Source organism: Dama dama, chromosome 30, assembly GCF_033118175.1.
Source record: "Dama dama isolate Ldn47 chromosome 30, ASM3311817v1, whole genome shotgun sequence".
NCBI lineage: Eukaryota > Metazoa > Chordata > Mammalia > Artiodactyla > Cervidae > Dama > Dama dama.
In genome coordinates, this window is record NC_083710.1 from 73,376,723 (window position 1) to 73,389,780 (window position 13,058).

General features: G+C 40.8%; 1 protein-coding gene across 9 annotated transcripts in view; it reads left to right on the top strand.

Annotated features, from left to right (window-relative positions):
- LOC133049270 (ATP-binding cassette sub-family C member 4-like) overlaps window positions 1-13,058 on the top strand; it is a 374,395-nt gene that overhangs the window by 244,989 nt on the left and 116,348 nt on the right. The window contains exons 10-11 of one of the 9 annotated variants that reach the window (XM_061133257.1): window positions 5,076-5,165; window positions 7,090-7,281. The exons of the other annotated variants lie outside the window; for them this stretch is intronic. Of the exons in view, the coding sequence (XP_060989240.1) occupies window positions 5,076-5,165; window positions 7,090-7,281 (282 nt within the window). The remainder of the gene's footprint in view (window positions 1-5,075; window positions 5,166-7,089; window positions 7,282-13,058) is intronic. 9 annotated transcript variants of the gene reach the window in all.

A 13,058-nucleotide genomic window follows, 5' to 3' on the forward strand; every position in this document is an offset into this window, starting at 1 on the left:
GGTAAATGATAATTACACTATTGCAGCTAATTTTTACCACTTTGGGGGAATGAAAATTCTAAATATTTTCAACTGAATCTTGTCTCTTATAGCACTCACAAAAAACTAACAGTCATGGCACCATAATAAAAATTTTTGTGAGGTACCTAGACTGTTGCTACTGAGACACAAAAATGTGAGGCAAGCATACCTTTTTCCCAGAAACCTTTGAAGCCAGAGATATTAAACAATTAAGGCACTTAAAAACTTTAGGGATATGTGTAAACTTTCAAATAAAACAAACTATAGCTGCACCAGCAAGCAATGACAAAATAGTGAATCTTCATTTTATGAACCTTTAATTATCTAAATGTAAGGAATTTTGGCTTAAGAAATGGTCAAAAGCAGCTTGTCATTTCTTACTGTAAAATATTGAAAACCAAATGCTAAATACAGCCACTGTAGGATAAAGAAACTAAAAAAAAAAAAAAAAAAAAAAAAAGCCTTAATGATCTGGAGACTTGGTGAGCAAAAGCTCATTTTAAACTGACTTAATCCCCTGAACTAATCTTGTGTGTCAAAGGCAGGGAAGAAGGATCCCTCTAAACCTGAAAAAACTATTGATTCATAAGGAAACTAGAGAAATCAAACTATGCATGCTTATCATACCACAGGAATTGAAACTGAGAAAGGATAGAGAAGAATGAAAACGTGATCTGTTTACCCAAGGTAATCATTATTAAAAATCTACAGTAATCTGATTAAGTAAAATTCTTTTTCTGAAATTATACTGGTCCCATTTGCTGTGTCAAAACTTAAAGTGATTGTCTCATTAAAGAGTTAGTAAACGATTCTAAAACAGTTCCCTTCCTGCCTCATAGAGGTTACTTTTTAGGAAATCTTGGTGGAAATCTTTTTAAGGTACAACAGTGTTAGGATACTTTTTTGAAGTACAAAGGAAAATATAATTAAATCAACTTTATACTTTTTAACAGCCATAAGAAAAATTTAGGGTGGTTGAATAGATGAAGGCTTTTGACTTTGTATAAATCCTTTAAGTTATGCAGGCTTGAAATAAAGTAGGTAAGTCTTCAGTTAAATACTAACAGTATAGTACCGGAAAGCAGATTTTTTATTGCCCACATCAACAGTTATATCCTCAGACAAACTTTTCCCTTCTTTAATGTGAAATACCAAATCACCAACATTTTAGGTTAAGTCTAGTCTTTAAGGCATTGTTCTTTAATTTCTAAATGATACAAGGTGCTTTACAAATATGAACCATAATCTGTTATACTTTACTATTTTTGTATCCTTTCCATTCATTTCTTTAAATCTGGAGTGTGGCATCTTTTTTTCCACATAGAAAAAACAACTGTTATCAAGCACAAAATTTTACTCTAAGGATACTAAATTTTTAAATTTATTCCACTTTTGAAATGAGAGCCTAAAATCCACCCGATTGGTGCTCATTTAGCACATTCTTCTCAATTCTGGTCACTAAAGTACATCCTGAGTTCACTTAGAAAATAATGCAGCTTTCAGGCTTTAAAATGACTACATTTAAATTGGGATGGGTGGCCGTTCCCTTCTCCAGAGGATCTTTCCCACCCAGGGATCAAACCTGGGCCTTCCAAATTGAAGGCAGATTCTTTACCATCTGAGCCACCAGGGAAGCCCATGGAGTGTGGTAGTTTTGTTTTTTAATTTTCAGAATTTATAAAGAAAATTACAGCCTATACACCCAAGATAAGGACATTTCCTCTAAAGAAACTGGCTGCATCAAAGGCAGGCTTTGGCATAGCTTGCGAGGTTGGAGTTAGAGTGGTGTTAGTTGTAGCTGAAAGTAGCTGTAGTGGGACCTTAGGAGGGGAAGGCAGCTCTGAGGTTTTCAAAGTGGTTGGTATGGTGTGGCAACTGTGTTGACCACCTGGCAGTCACTAATGTTGAATTATCTGAACAGCTGCTTTTACCTTTCATTCAATACAAAAGCAGGTAGTGTTAGCAGCCTTAACATCTAAACAGGAGACACAGCTGTTATGGTTTCCCAGATTTCTGGGGCTGGAGAGGTGCCCCTAAGGAGTGGCAGTACTGGGGCTCTCGAGGTGCTCAGTAAAGCCGGGCTGTAGTCACGTCAGGGCCTGAATGGTGCCCTGAGCCGGTCATCACACAGAGGGCGGCCAGGCAGCCCGCAGCCCAGAGCAGCAGGTGGGAGAGCCCAACAAAGCGTCCTCTGTGCAGGTGTTCAAGTGGACCTGGGGCGCCCAATGCTGCATCTGTCCTTCTGTCCCCTGCACACATACCCCTGCATTGTGTGCAGGTGTCCACTGAATTTCTTTTGTACCAAACTATGCGACATTTTAAAATGAACTATTTTGTCCTTTCAAGAGCTGAATATCATGTTCTCAGACTTCTTGCCCTTAGTACAGAACAAACACCCTGTTCTGTGTCCTGGCCTTGCCTATGGAAGGACTGTGCCCCTTGCTGGGGTCATTAGTAATTAGGGGCTGTCATAGATCATGGGTGAGAGAGCCTTTGAAAGGGGGAGAAGCCCAGACATTGAGAGTTTGGAGAGAAGTGGAGTCTGAATGAAGCCCCTGCTGGGTTGGGAGGCAGGAGATAGACATGAGCTCTGTAACCTTCTCACTATATAGCCAGGTGGGCAGGTGGGGAAAGTCTCAGCTTTAATATAAATGGTCCCAGGGACTTCTCTAGTGGTCCAGTGGTTAAGAATCCACCTTCCAATGCAGTAGACTCGGGTTCCACCCCTGGTTGAGGAACTAAGATCTCACATGCTCTGGAGCAACTAAGCCCACACACCGCAACAAAGACCCAGTGCAGCCAAAATAAGAAAAAAAGAAGCAAAATAAAGGTCCTGTGGGAGCCTCCAGATCTCATGGGACAGGGGTTTCAAACTGTGTCTGCACAGAGTCCGGGCTCAGCTGATGGTGTTTTGTTGAGTCAGTGTCCCCTGAGCCTGGATAACCAGTGAGGGAGGGAACCCAGTGCCTCTGAGTTGTCAAGTGCTGCCCCCGCTTCTGGTCACCCCAGAGCAGTGCTGGATCCTGAAGCCTGAACAGGGAGGGAAACTCGGTGTGGCCCTGACTGAGGGGCTGTGATGAGAAGCTGATGTTTGTAGGTAGTTCACTATTTTGTAGTCATAACTGAGTGAAAAGTAGTAAAATAAGAATAATAAGTCTCAGGCAAGAAGAAAGAAGTGGAGAAATTTTAAAAGCTTAAAAAATCTTTCTCATGTTTTAAAATCTAGCTTTTTATTGATAGATTTTTAATTCCTAAAATCTGGAACTAGCATTTTTGGTGGTGAAAAATCATTGTCTTTTTTTTTTTTTTTTTAGTATGTGAATGTTTTTTAATCAGTTCAGTTCTTTCCAGAAAGAAAAAAAAAAAAATCAATTTGAAGATTATCTAGACTTTTACTGAATCTCATGTAACCACTATGTATGTGTATTTTTCTTAAACATAGCAGTTACTGACAGTTTTCTTAACATTTAGATATGTAAAGATGTACAGACACCCTAAGTCTCCCAGGAATATTGTTAGGAGAATAACAATGACTGAAACCGCCCACCCTGGCCAGGAACCATAGTAATTATTTGCATGAGTTGTTTTACAACAGGAGGTCCTGATAAGGAGCACAGAACTAATAAGCCTCCACCAACCAGAAGAGTTCAGGAAAGGTCAAAAGGAGACACCACATGTCCGACCACCTCCCAGAATCCTTCTCTCTGGCATCCATTTGGCTGAACAACTCCTACACTCCCAGGAAGGACTCTGAGTCAGAATGATTGGTTAAAGACAACCTGGAAACTAATCCCATCACCGTAAAACCCAAGACTGCAAGCCATGCAGCAGAGCTGTTCTCCTGGGTTCCCTTACCCTACTGCTCTCCACCTGGGTACCCTTGCCCAATAAAATCTCTTACTTTGTCAGCATATGTGTCTCCTCGGACAATTCATTTCCTAGTGTTAGACAAGAGCCCAGATTCAGGCCCTGGAAGGAGTCCCCCTTCCTGCAACAATCTGACCCATGATTGGCATGATGAGTACTTTTCCTTCTCCATCATTTTGGACTATGCACGGTCTATGCATCCATGTTTTTTGTTTTCCTTACAGTAGAAGCACTTTATTGCTCCTGTTCAGCCAGGATACGTAATGCATGTATCACATATAAAATTGAGGCTTTATCATTCTGACCCATGATGTCATAACTAATTTCTTTATTCTTCATTATTTTGTTGTTGGCGTTACATTCGAGCTCTTCTTAAATTAGAGCTCTGACCATTACTTATAAGAGTTAATTTAGCATGAGTGACTTCTTCATATAAAGTGCCCTTTTGCTTGCTGAGCATTACTGAGGTTTATTCTACATCAAATGAAAATGGAGAGATTAGTGATTTCAAGTTATTTATTAAAAGACCAGGCATGCTAGGTACTTATGCTGCCACCATGTGAAGATTAATTAGATAAACAGGTAAAACCAAAGGTCATGATGAAAACTTATAAATGATTAGAAACCTCACCCTGAATATCCTAAGCACATTATATTAATAAGTTTGTGTGCATCACGCAATTTGCATTTCAGGCAGGTACCTTGTCATCTCTACTACTTAAATTCTGTGTGTCTAGAGCTGTGTCTGTATGGAAATCTGGTGAAAGAAAGTATCTTCCTAAAGGCAATTATAGCTGCTTCAAACACCCATAGAGATAGGATTGGATGAAAAGGCTTCCAGGACATAGTATCTTAAAACAGGAAGGAGAAAAAATGTGGGCTATATTAGCATGAAAGTGAAAGTGGCTCAGTCATGTCTGACTCTTTGTGACCCCATGGACTATACAGTCCATGGAATTCTCCAGGCCAGAATACTGGAGTGGGTAGCTGTTCCCTTCTCCAGGGGATCCTCCCAACCCAGGTCTCCTACATTGCAGGCGGATTCTTTACCTACTGAGCCACAGGGGAAGTCACCAGGGAAGATATATTAGTATATCAATGACTATTATATTATTTTCAACTACTTTCTGAAGTAATGTGTGTTACTTTGTTGAAATGAATGTGTTTTTATAAACTGTAATTTGCAGGAATCGGAATCACCAACCCTAAAAGGCCTTTCGTTTACCATCAGACCAGGTGAACTATTGACTGTGGTCGGACCTGTGGGAGCAGGAAAAGTAAGTTGTGATGCCTTTTGTCAGTTTGACGCAATGCTGCAGCTCCTGTTAAATTCTCAGAGTGGAGCCCAGAGCTGAGTGTGACACAGTTTGAATTGGGTGTGTACAGAACAGTGTTTCTGTAGGTGCGTTCCATAGAATATTAGTTTTGCAAGAAGGTTTCATGGACAAATAAGTCTGGATAAACAGACTGTGTTTTCCTTCTTGATGTTTCACGTTGCACAGTTGGGAACCGCTTATGGGGAGTTTGGCTGTTTCAGTGAAAGAAATTATTAATGTGACAGCTGTTCAGGATGGACGGAGACAGTGGGGACTTCTTTTTGTCACAGTGGCCCCTCCAGGAAGTCTGGAGGTGGTGAAAGCTCTTCCCAGAAGTTCTGAGCATTTCCTCATGTGACTTAACTTGGTCCTGTCAGTACACATGTAAGTGAATGTGCAGCAATGTGGTAGAGTTTAAGACACAGACATGAGCCAGACCCCTATGCCTCTGCCTTTCAGAGGCAACCAGATTCTGAGGTGAGACAGATATGCAGGCAGATTATTTCAGCCCATTGTGGTGAGTCCTCGGATGTGTGGACATAGGCATGTCGCTTCTGTGTGTTATAACAGATTTGAAGGACGTGTGTATGTGCACTTAGTCTCCTGTGTTTTGCACAACAAAATACAGAAACCTAAAGGTGGGATTTGTACACGAGAGGGAGATGATTACCTCTATGATGGACTTTTAAAAATATTTATTTATTTATATTTCTTTTTTAAAAATTATGTATTTTACCTGTTTTTAAAATGTATTTATTTTTTAATTGGAGGATAATTGCTTTACAATATTGTGTCAGTTTCTGCCATACGTCAACATGAATCAGCCATAGGTGTATGTATGTCCCCTACCTCTTGAACCTCCCTCCCACCTCACACTCCTCTAGGTTGTTTCAGAGCACTGAATTTGAGCTCCCTGGACATGCTGGACTTTAACTCTTTGACCACAACAACCTCAGAGTTCTCTTAATTAACAATCTTTGGATATATTCTTCACACATTGCTTTAAGTTAAAAAAGAATATTTATTTATTTGGTTGAATTGAGTCTTAGTTGCAGTCCATGGGCTCTCTAATTGTGTGTGAGCCTAGTTGCCCTGGGGCATGTGGTATCTTAGTTCCCTACCCAGGGATCTCAGCAGAGCCCCTGGCATTGGAAACAGATTCTTTTTTTTTTTTTTTTTAATTATCTGGATATAATTATTAATTTTTTAAACTTTTTATTTTGTTTTGGGATATAGCCAATTAACAGTGTTGTGATAGTTTCAGGTGAACAGTGGAGGGTATATTTCAACCATACATATACACATGTATCCATTCTCCGCCAAACTCCCCTCCCATCCAGGCTGCCACATAACATTGAGCAGAGTTCCATGTGCTGTACAGTAAATCCTTGTTGGTTATGCATTTTAAATATAGCAGTGTGTACATGTCCATCCCAAACTATCCCTTCCCCCCATCCTGGAAGGTGGATTCTTCACCACTGGACCACCAGGAAAGTCCCTGAGTAGCTTTTTAAGAACAAGTGTTTGTCAAGTAACAGATATCCAGATGCAGGAACAACTGCATTAAACATTAGATACAGAAAGTACACATCCTGCTGGTCTGCTCTGCTAATGAAGGATGTTAAACAGTCTTTGCTGAGTAGAGCACTTCATTTGGGGAAACTCAGGCAGGGTAGATTGTTATGATATTTATATTCCTTATCTACCTTAAGTTTACATTGACCAATAGTGCTCTTTTGCATTTTTTTTCCTTCAATATCCAGAGCTGCACTTTATCCTTTTCTGATATCCTTGATCAAGCAGCAGGGTGGGGTCGGCTGTGCTGCAGGGCATGTTCCATCCTGAGTGCTGCCTGTTCACCTGTGTGTGTTCCCATCTGTTTCAGTCATCACTGTTACGTGCTCTTCTGGGAGAACTGCCCCCAAGCCAGGGGAAGGTCAGTGTGCACGGGAGGATCGCATATGTTTCTCAGCAGCCCTGGATGTTTCCAGGAACTGTGAGAAGTAATATTTTATTTGGGAAGAAATACGAAGAAGACCGATATGAAAAAGTAATAAATGCTTGTGCTTTGAAAAAGGTGAGTAATGACTTTTGAGCTGCGTATACTCCAATTTCAAATGATAGTGTTGGTTTAAGCTATAAGGTTTGTTGAAAGTTCTTTTTTGTTTTTAAATTTGAAAGGTCTTTGATTGTTGCTTTAATCTGGTCTGGGTAAATATGCAGTTGTATACCAGCTGTTTTAATTCTGATGTTATAATCACAGAATGCCTTTATTTCATTTGGTGAAGCTTCATTCACTTTTAGGTTTCTTTTAATGGACAGTTACAAAAATTTGTAAAAACAGAAAGCACAGTATAATGAGCCCTCATGTACCCACCCCCAGCTCCAACCAGTATCAGCTGGTGGCCAGTCTCGCTGCATCTCCACCCCTGCCCTCTGCCAGCCCCACCCCCACCCCATTATTATTCTGGAGCAGATCCTAGACCCCAGATTAATCCATCTGTAAACATTTCATCTGTTTTTGTCTAAAAGATAGGAAAGCCTTTGGAAAAAAAAATCACCAACACTATCTCACCTGAAAAATTACCCTAATTTCTGAATATCATCAACTCTCTCATCCGTGTTTACATGTTGCTAATCATCTCACTGAGAAATCTTGTTCACCACTGATGGAATCAGACTCCACATGAGGTCTGCCCTCTGCACTTTGTTAGTGCCTCCTCAGTCTCTTTAAGTCTCCAGGTTTCCCTCTCTGCTTGATTTTGACTTGTAATTTATTAAAGAAAATGAAATGCTTTAAAATTTAAAATGCTTTAAAATTTCTTCTTAATCCTGCCTCATTTCATTGGGGGAGAGATTGTTTTCAGAAATTGCATTGAGTTTCACAGAAAATGGCAAGAAGAAACATTTAACTCTACCTTGGGATTTAGATGAAATTAGTAAATGAATGATGAAAACTGAACTTAATAGGAAAATGTAATTTGGCAAAAAGAAAGAAAAACATAAATAGAGATTAGACAGTATTTTACTCTCTTGGGTTATAAAAATCCATGAACAATAGTGTTAAGACGGTGGTCTGTTCAGACTGGACATCTTTTATACTGTAAGGAAAAGGCTGGGACTGTCTTTCAAAGGTGTGGTGGTGGAGGCTCTAAACCTGCTTTCTGAGGAAACAGCAAATTTGCTTGAGTAATGCTTGAATATCATAGATTTTTATCTGGTGAATATCAATTTTTGATGATGTTTTCCTCACTCTTCTGTTTCTTTCTCCTGGTCTATGGTTGATTAATGGGAGATTGTGTTTGCAGAACTGATGTCAAGTTAGCAGTTATCAACAAGATTTTTATTAAATATTGTTTATACTGTGTATGAAAAGAAGGGGAAAGCAAACGTAAAACATTGAGACAATAGCTCCCATTTATTCAGAGTCCACATGCAAATCATTTTTCTGTCTCAGACATGCACCCAGAAGAGGGTATATGAATTATTAATTCTTTATGAATAACTTCAGTGTTATCATCTTCATTTTATAGTTGGTAAAACTGAGGCTTGGAGAGAGAACTTTTCAAAAAGCAGGTGATGGATAAAGCTGGAAGGTGGGATGTTGAATAAACAGATTTCAGGAGTTTCCTCTTTACCTTAATCATGTCAATCTCCTGATGCCCAGATCAGACTCCAGAGACCCAGACCAGTGTGTGTGTGTTTCTTTTATGACCTTGCCTTTCTGGTGAAGCTCAGCCTTGTCTTTCTTCCCACATTTGAGCATCTGCAAAAGAGCAGGTGCTGAATATCAGACAGTGGCTGATATTCAGTGCTTCCCCGGGGGCCAATGCTTTGCTGAAGCCACATGGGGTGACAGGACCAGTAATGTGGGCAGTGTCCAGGGTTCACCCATCCTTGGTGAAGAGTCTGTTCAGTACAGACTCTGGTGGGAAGGGGCCCTGTAGGACTTGGCTGCATAGCACTTCTTCCGTACATGTGATGTTTATGAACATGGACTGCTCTCCTGTTCTCTGCACGGTCAGGACATGGAGTTGGGCCCCTCATGCCCATTCCCTCCTTGGCAGGAAGGAGGCCCAGGGCAGAGAAGTAGTGAAGAGATGAGTCCTTGTTGTGGCTTAGTCTTGCCTTCTGTCACTTTGGGTATGTTCTATTTCCTGCCTGGGCCTCTGACATTTCAAGATGACATTGGATCAGAAAGTTTCCATGAGGTTTTGCTGCTGCTCTAAAGTGTCATCTCTGACTCTGATTAACAGGGATCAGCAAGGTCATTATGACACCTGGGAACCACCTAATGAGTAATGATCCTCTGCTCATCTCCTTTTGGAATCTACGTGTCAGTGGCTGGGCATTGGTGGTCACATAATAGTGGTGTGCTGGAGGTATTTTGTCCTGTAGATACGGAGACTGTATGTGCAGTAGAAAAGGCTTGGCCTTTGGAGAGAAGCAGTTTTAGGCAGTATCTCCAGGTGTTTGTCTCAGTATCCTTTCTTATTAAATGCAGGAGGAGTGGGGTTATTGTAAAGGCTATAGGCCATGCCTTTCAGTAAATGGTCGCTGTCCTTACTATTCTAACCCTTTTCTCTACATCTGTCCATCCACACATAAGTAAGTAAGTAAGTAAAGTCGCTCAGTCGTGTCTGACTCTTTGCAACCCCATGGACTGTAGCCTACCAGGCTCCTCTGTCCATGGGATTTTCCAGGCAGGAGTACTGGAGTGGGTTGCCATTTCCTTCTCCAGGGGATCTTCCCCACCCAGGGATCGAACCCCAGTCTCCAGCACTGGAGACAGACGCTTTACCATCTGAGCCACCAGGGAAGCCCCATCCACACATACATCCATATAAATATAATCAAGATATTTTTCCCAAGGTTCTCCCTCCTCCTACATCCCCCAAATCCTAGCGGAAAAAGCACTGGAAAACAACTTTTCTTGGAATACATATGTCAATAACAACTAGATGTATTAAACTAGATCAAATTGAAGTAAATGTTTAAGTTCATCCAGATGAAAACATTCCTCTGATAAAACAGGGAGACATGAAGTGATCCCATTGGCAACATCAGGTCAGGCTGATTATGTCAACTCCAGGGCCCAGGACTCAGAAGACTCAGGGATTGAGTCTCAGTTTCTCTGTTTGCTAGGTATGTGGTTTTGGCTGATTGTCTGAACCTTACAAGCCTGTTTCTTCATTTGTAAAATGGAGATAATAATACTGTCAATCTTATAAGGTTGTTTCGAGAATGACATGCAATAGTGAATTCAAAGTACCTGATTGCTAGGGACATAAAAAGCACTCTATAAATGTTAAAATAATTTTGAAAATAAATTAGCCTCTAATTGTAAGTGCAACCAGTTTTTGGTAAAGTCACATCCATAAAATGTGACTTGTAAGAAAAAATGTATCTTCTTTACATATGTCACTTTCATTATTTGAGCTAATAATTTATATAGGTGCTGTACATATATTACATGTGCATGCTGTATATTACATAAATGAACAGTAAACATATTCTGTTACCATAAGCAAGAATGTATGCAACATTAGTCTGCTTTTCATCTTTAACCATTTTTAAAAACTTTTGAGTTTTAAGTTTTTGTTTTTTTTTAAGTTTTTACAAAACATTTTTAAGGCTTTTAAAAACTTTTAGGCATAACACAGTTAAAGGTATCATGCTGATAAATTCTAGTTTGATATTTTCCCACATACATCACTTGACCTTACAAAGCCCTCTTGGATGCTTATAAGCTTGTACTTTCATCTCATATTTACCACATTCTAGCCATCATGTATGTTGCAGGAAGGCATACCCCTTCCACGGTCCGAAACTAGGCTCTTGTCTAACACTCGGAAATGAATTGTCCGAGGAGACACGTATGCTGACAAAGCAAGAGATTTTATTGGGAAAGGGTGCCCTGGTGGAGAGCAGGAGGGTAAGGGAACCCAGGAGAATTGCTCTGCCATGTGGCTCTCAGTCTCGGGTTTTATGGTGATGGGATTAGTTTCAGGGTTGTCTTTAGCCAATCATTCTGACTTAAAGTCCTTCCTGGTGGTACATGACTCATTCAGCCAAGATGGATGCCAGAGAGAAGGATTCTGGGAGGTGGTCAGACATGTGGTGTCTCCTTTTGACCTTTCCGGAACTCTTCCAGTTGGTGGTGGCTTATTAGTTCCATGTTCCTTACCAGGACCTCATGCAAATGATTACTATGGTGCCTGGCCAGGGTAGGCGGTTTCAGTCAGTGTGCTTCCCCTAACATGAACATTTTCTTTTCAGATTGCCTGGAAAATCATAGGATAATAAGTTAATTGATCCTTCTGTGTCTAGGTATAGAGGCCTTAATGTCTTGAGTTAGTTTAGTGTTGTCTTCATTTCAAATATACTCTTTAGTCACGACCTAGGCAACATGGTATGAAAGAGCAAAAGGCTCTGAACTGACATGAACTGGTTCAGAGTCCAGCTCTTCTGTTTAACAGGTGACAGTCCCATACCAGTAATGTGACCTCACTCAATCTCAGTTTCCTCATCTGTGAAATGGGGCCAGTACTTACTGTGCAGCTTATTGTGAGGCTTAAAGATAATCAGTATCAGGGTCCAGCACAGTGCTTGGTGCACAGATCTTATCCCCCAGGAGCTGAGAAAAGCTGTCTGCATGTGTATAAATGATGGAGCAGAATAAGATGGATCCTTCACAAGGGATGTAAACAGAGCCTTAGGAACCCAACAGGAAGAGAGATAAATCCAGGATGGTTTCATGGGAGAGTGTGTTTGGAGTGAACCTGGAAAGATGGGCAGGATATTGACAGGCCATGAGAGGAGGGGCAATTTCAAATGGAAAAAATACTGTGAAAAAAGACGGGGCCTCCCCCTGTTTGAGTTCAAGGTACAGCATTCTTCTACCAGGGCCTCACATCTGGCCCTCATTAACCATTACTACAGTCTTCTCTGTGGTGTTTGTTGTTGTTCAGTTGATACTTTCGAACTGTGATGCTGGAGAAGACTCTTGAGAGTCCCTTGGACTGCAAGAAGATCAAACCAGTCAATCCTAAAGGAAATCAACTCTAAATATTCATTGGAAGGACTGATGCTGAAAATAAAACCCCAATAATTTGGCTACCTGATGTAAAGAGCTGACTCATTAGAAAAGACCCTGATACTGGGAGAAATTGAGGGCAGGAGGAGAAGGGGCCAACAGAGGATGAGATGGTTGGATGGCATCGCCAACTCAATGGACATGAGTTTGAGCAAACTGCAGGAGATAGTGAAGGAGTGGGAAGCCTGATGTGCTGTGTCCATGGGGTCGCAAAGAGTTGGATACGACTAAGTAACTGAATAACAACAACTGAACTGCAATTTTTGAAATCTCACCCACAGAGTGGATGTGCTACCTGGCTCCTTTCCCCAATTTATTCTAGAGAAGAAGCCAATTCTGACTCCATGTTGAAACTATTTCTTTGACTCGTTTTTTGTTGCATTTGTTATTTTAATCATACTGAACGTCCTACCTCAGAAAATCCTGTTCCTCTGCCTGTTAAACTAAAGTGCCTTTGTTCAGAATCCTGTCCACCTGTAGATGGCAGGAAGGAAGAAATTAACACGTCCCCTACCTGAGTCTTGCCATTCTAGGAGATCTGCAAGAGTAATGGCCTTTTTACTTTGTTTCCTCACCTCCCCATTTCTGACCTATAAAGAACCTGTCACCTAGACCCCGATAAGATGGTTATTTTGAGATGCTAGCTTGGCATCTTCCCAGACAGTGGACTCCCCAAATAAATTCCCTTCTTCCTGGCCTCAACCACTCATCTCATTGGCCTATTGTGTGGGGAGCAGAGCGAGGTTGGATTCAGTAAC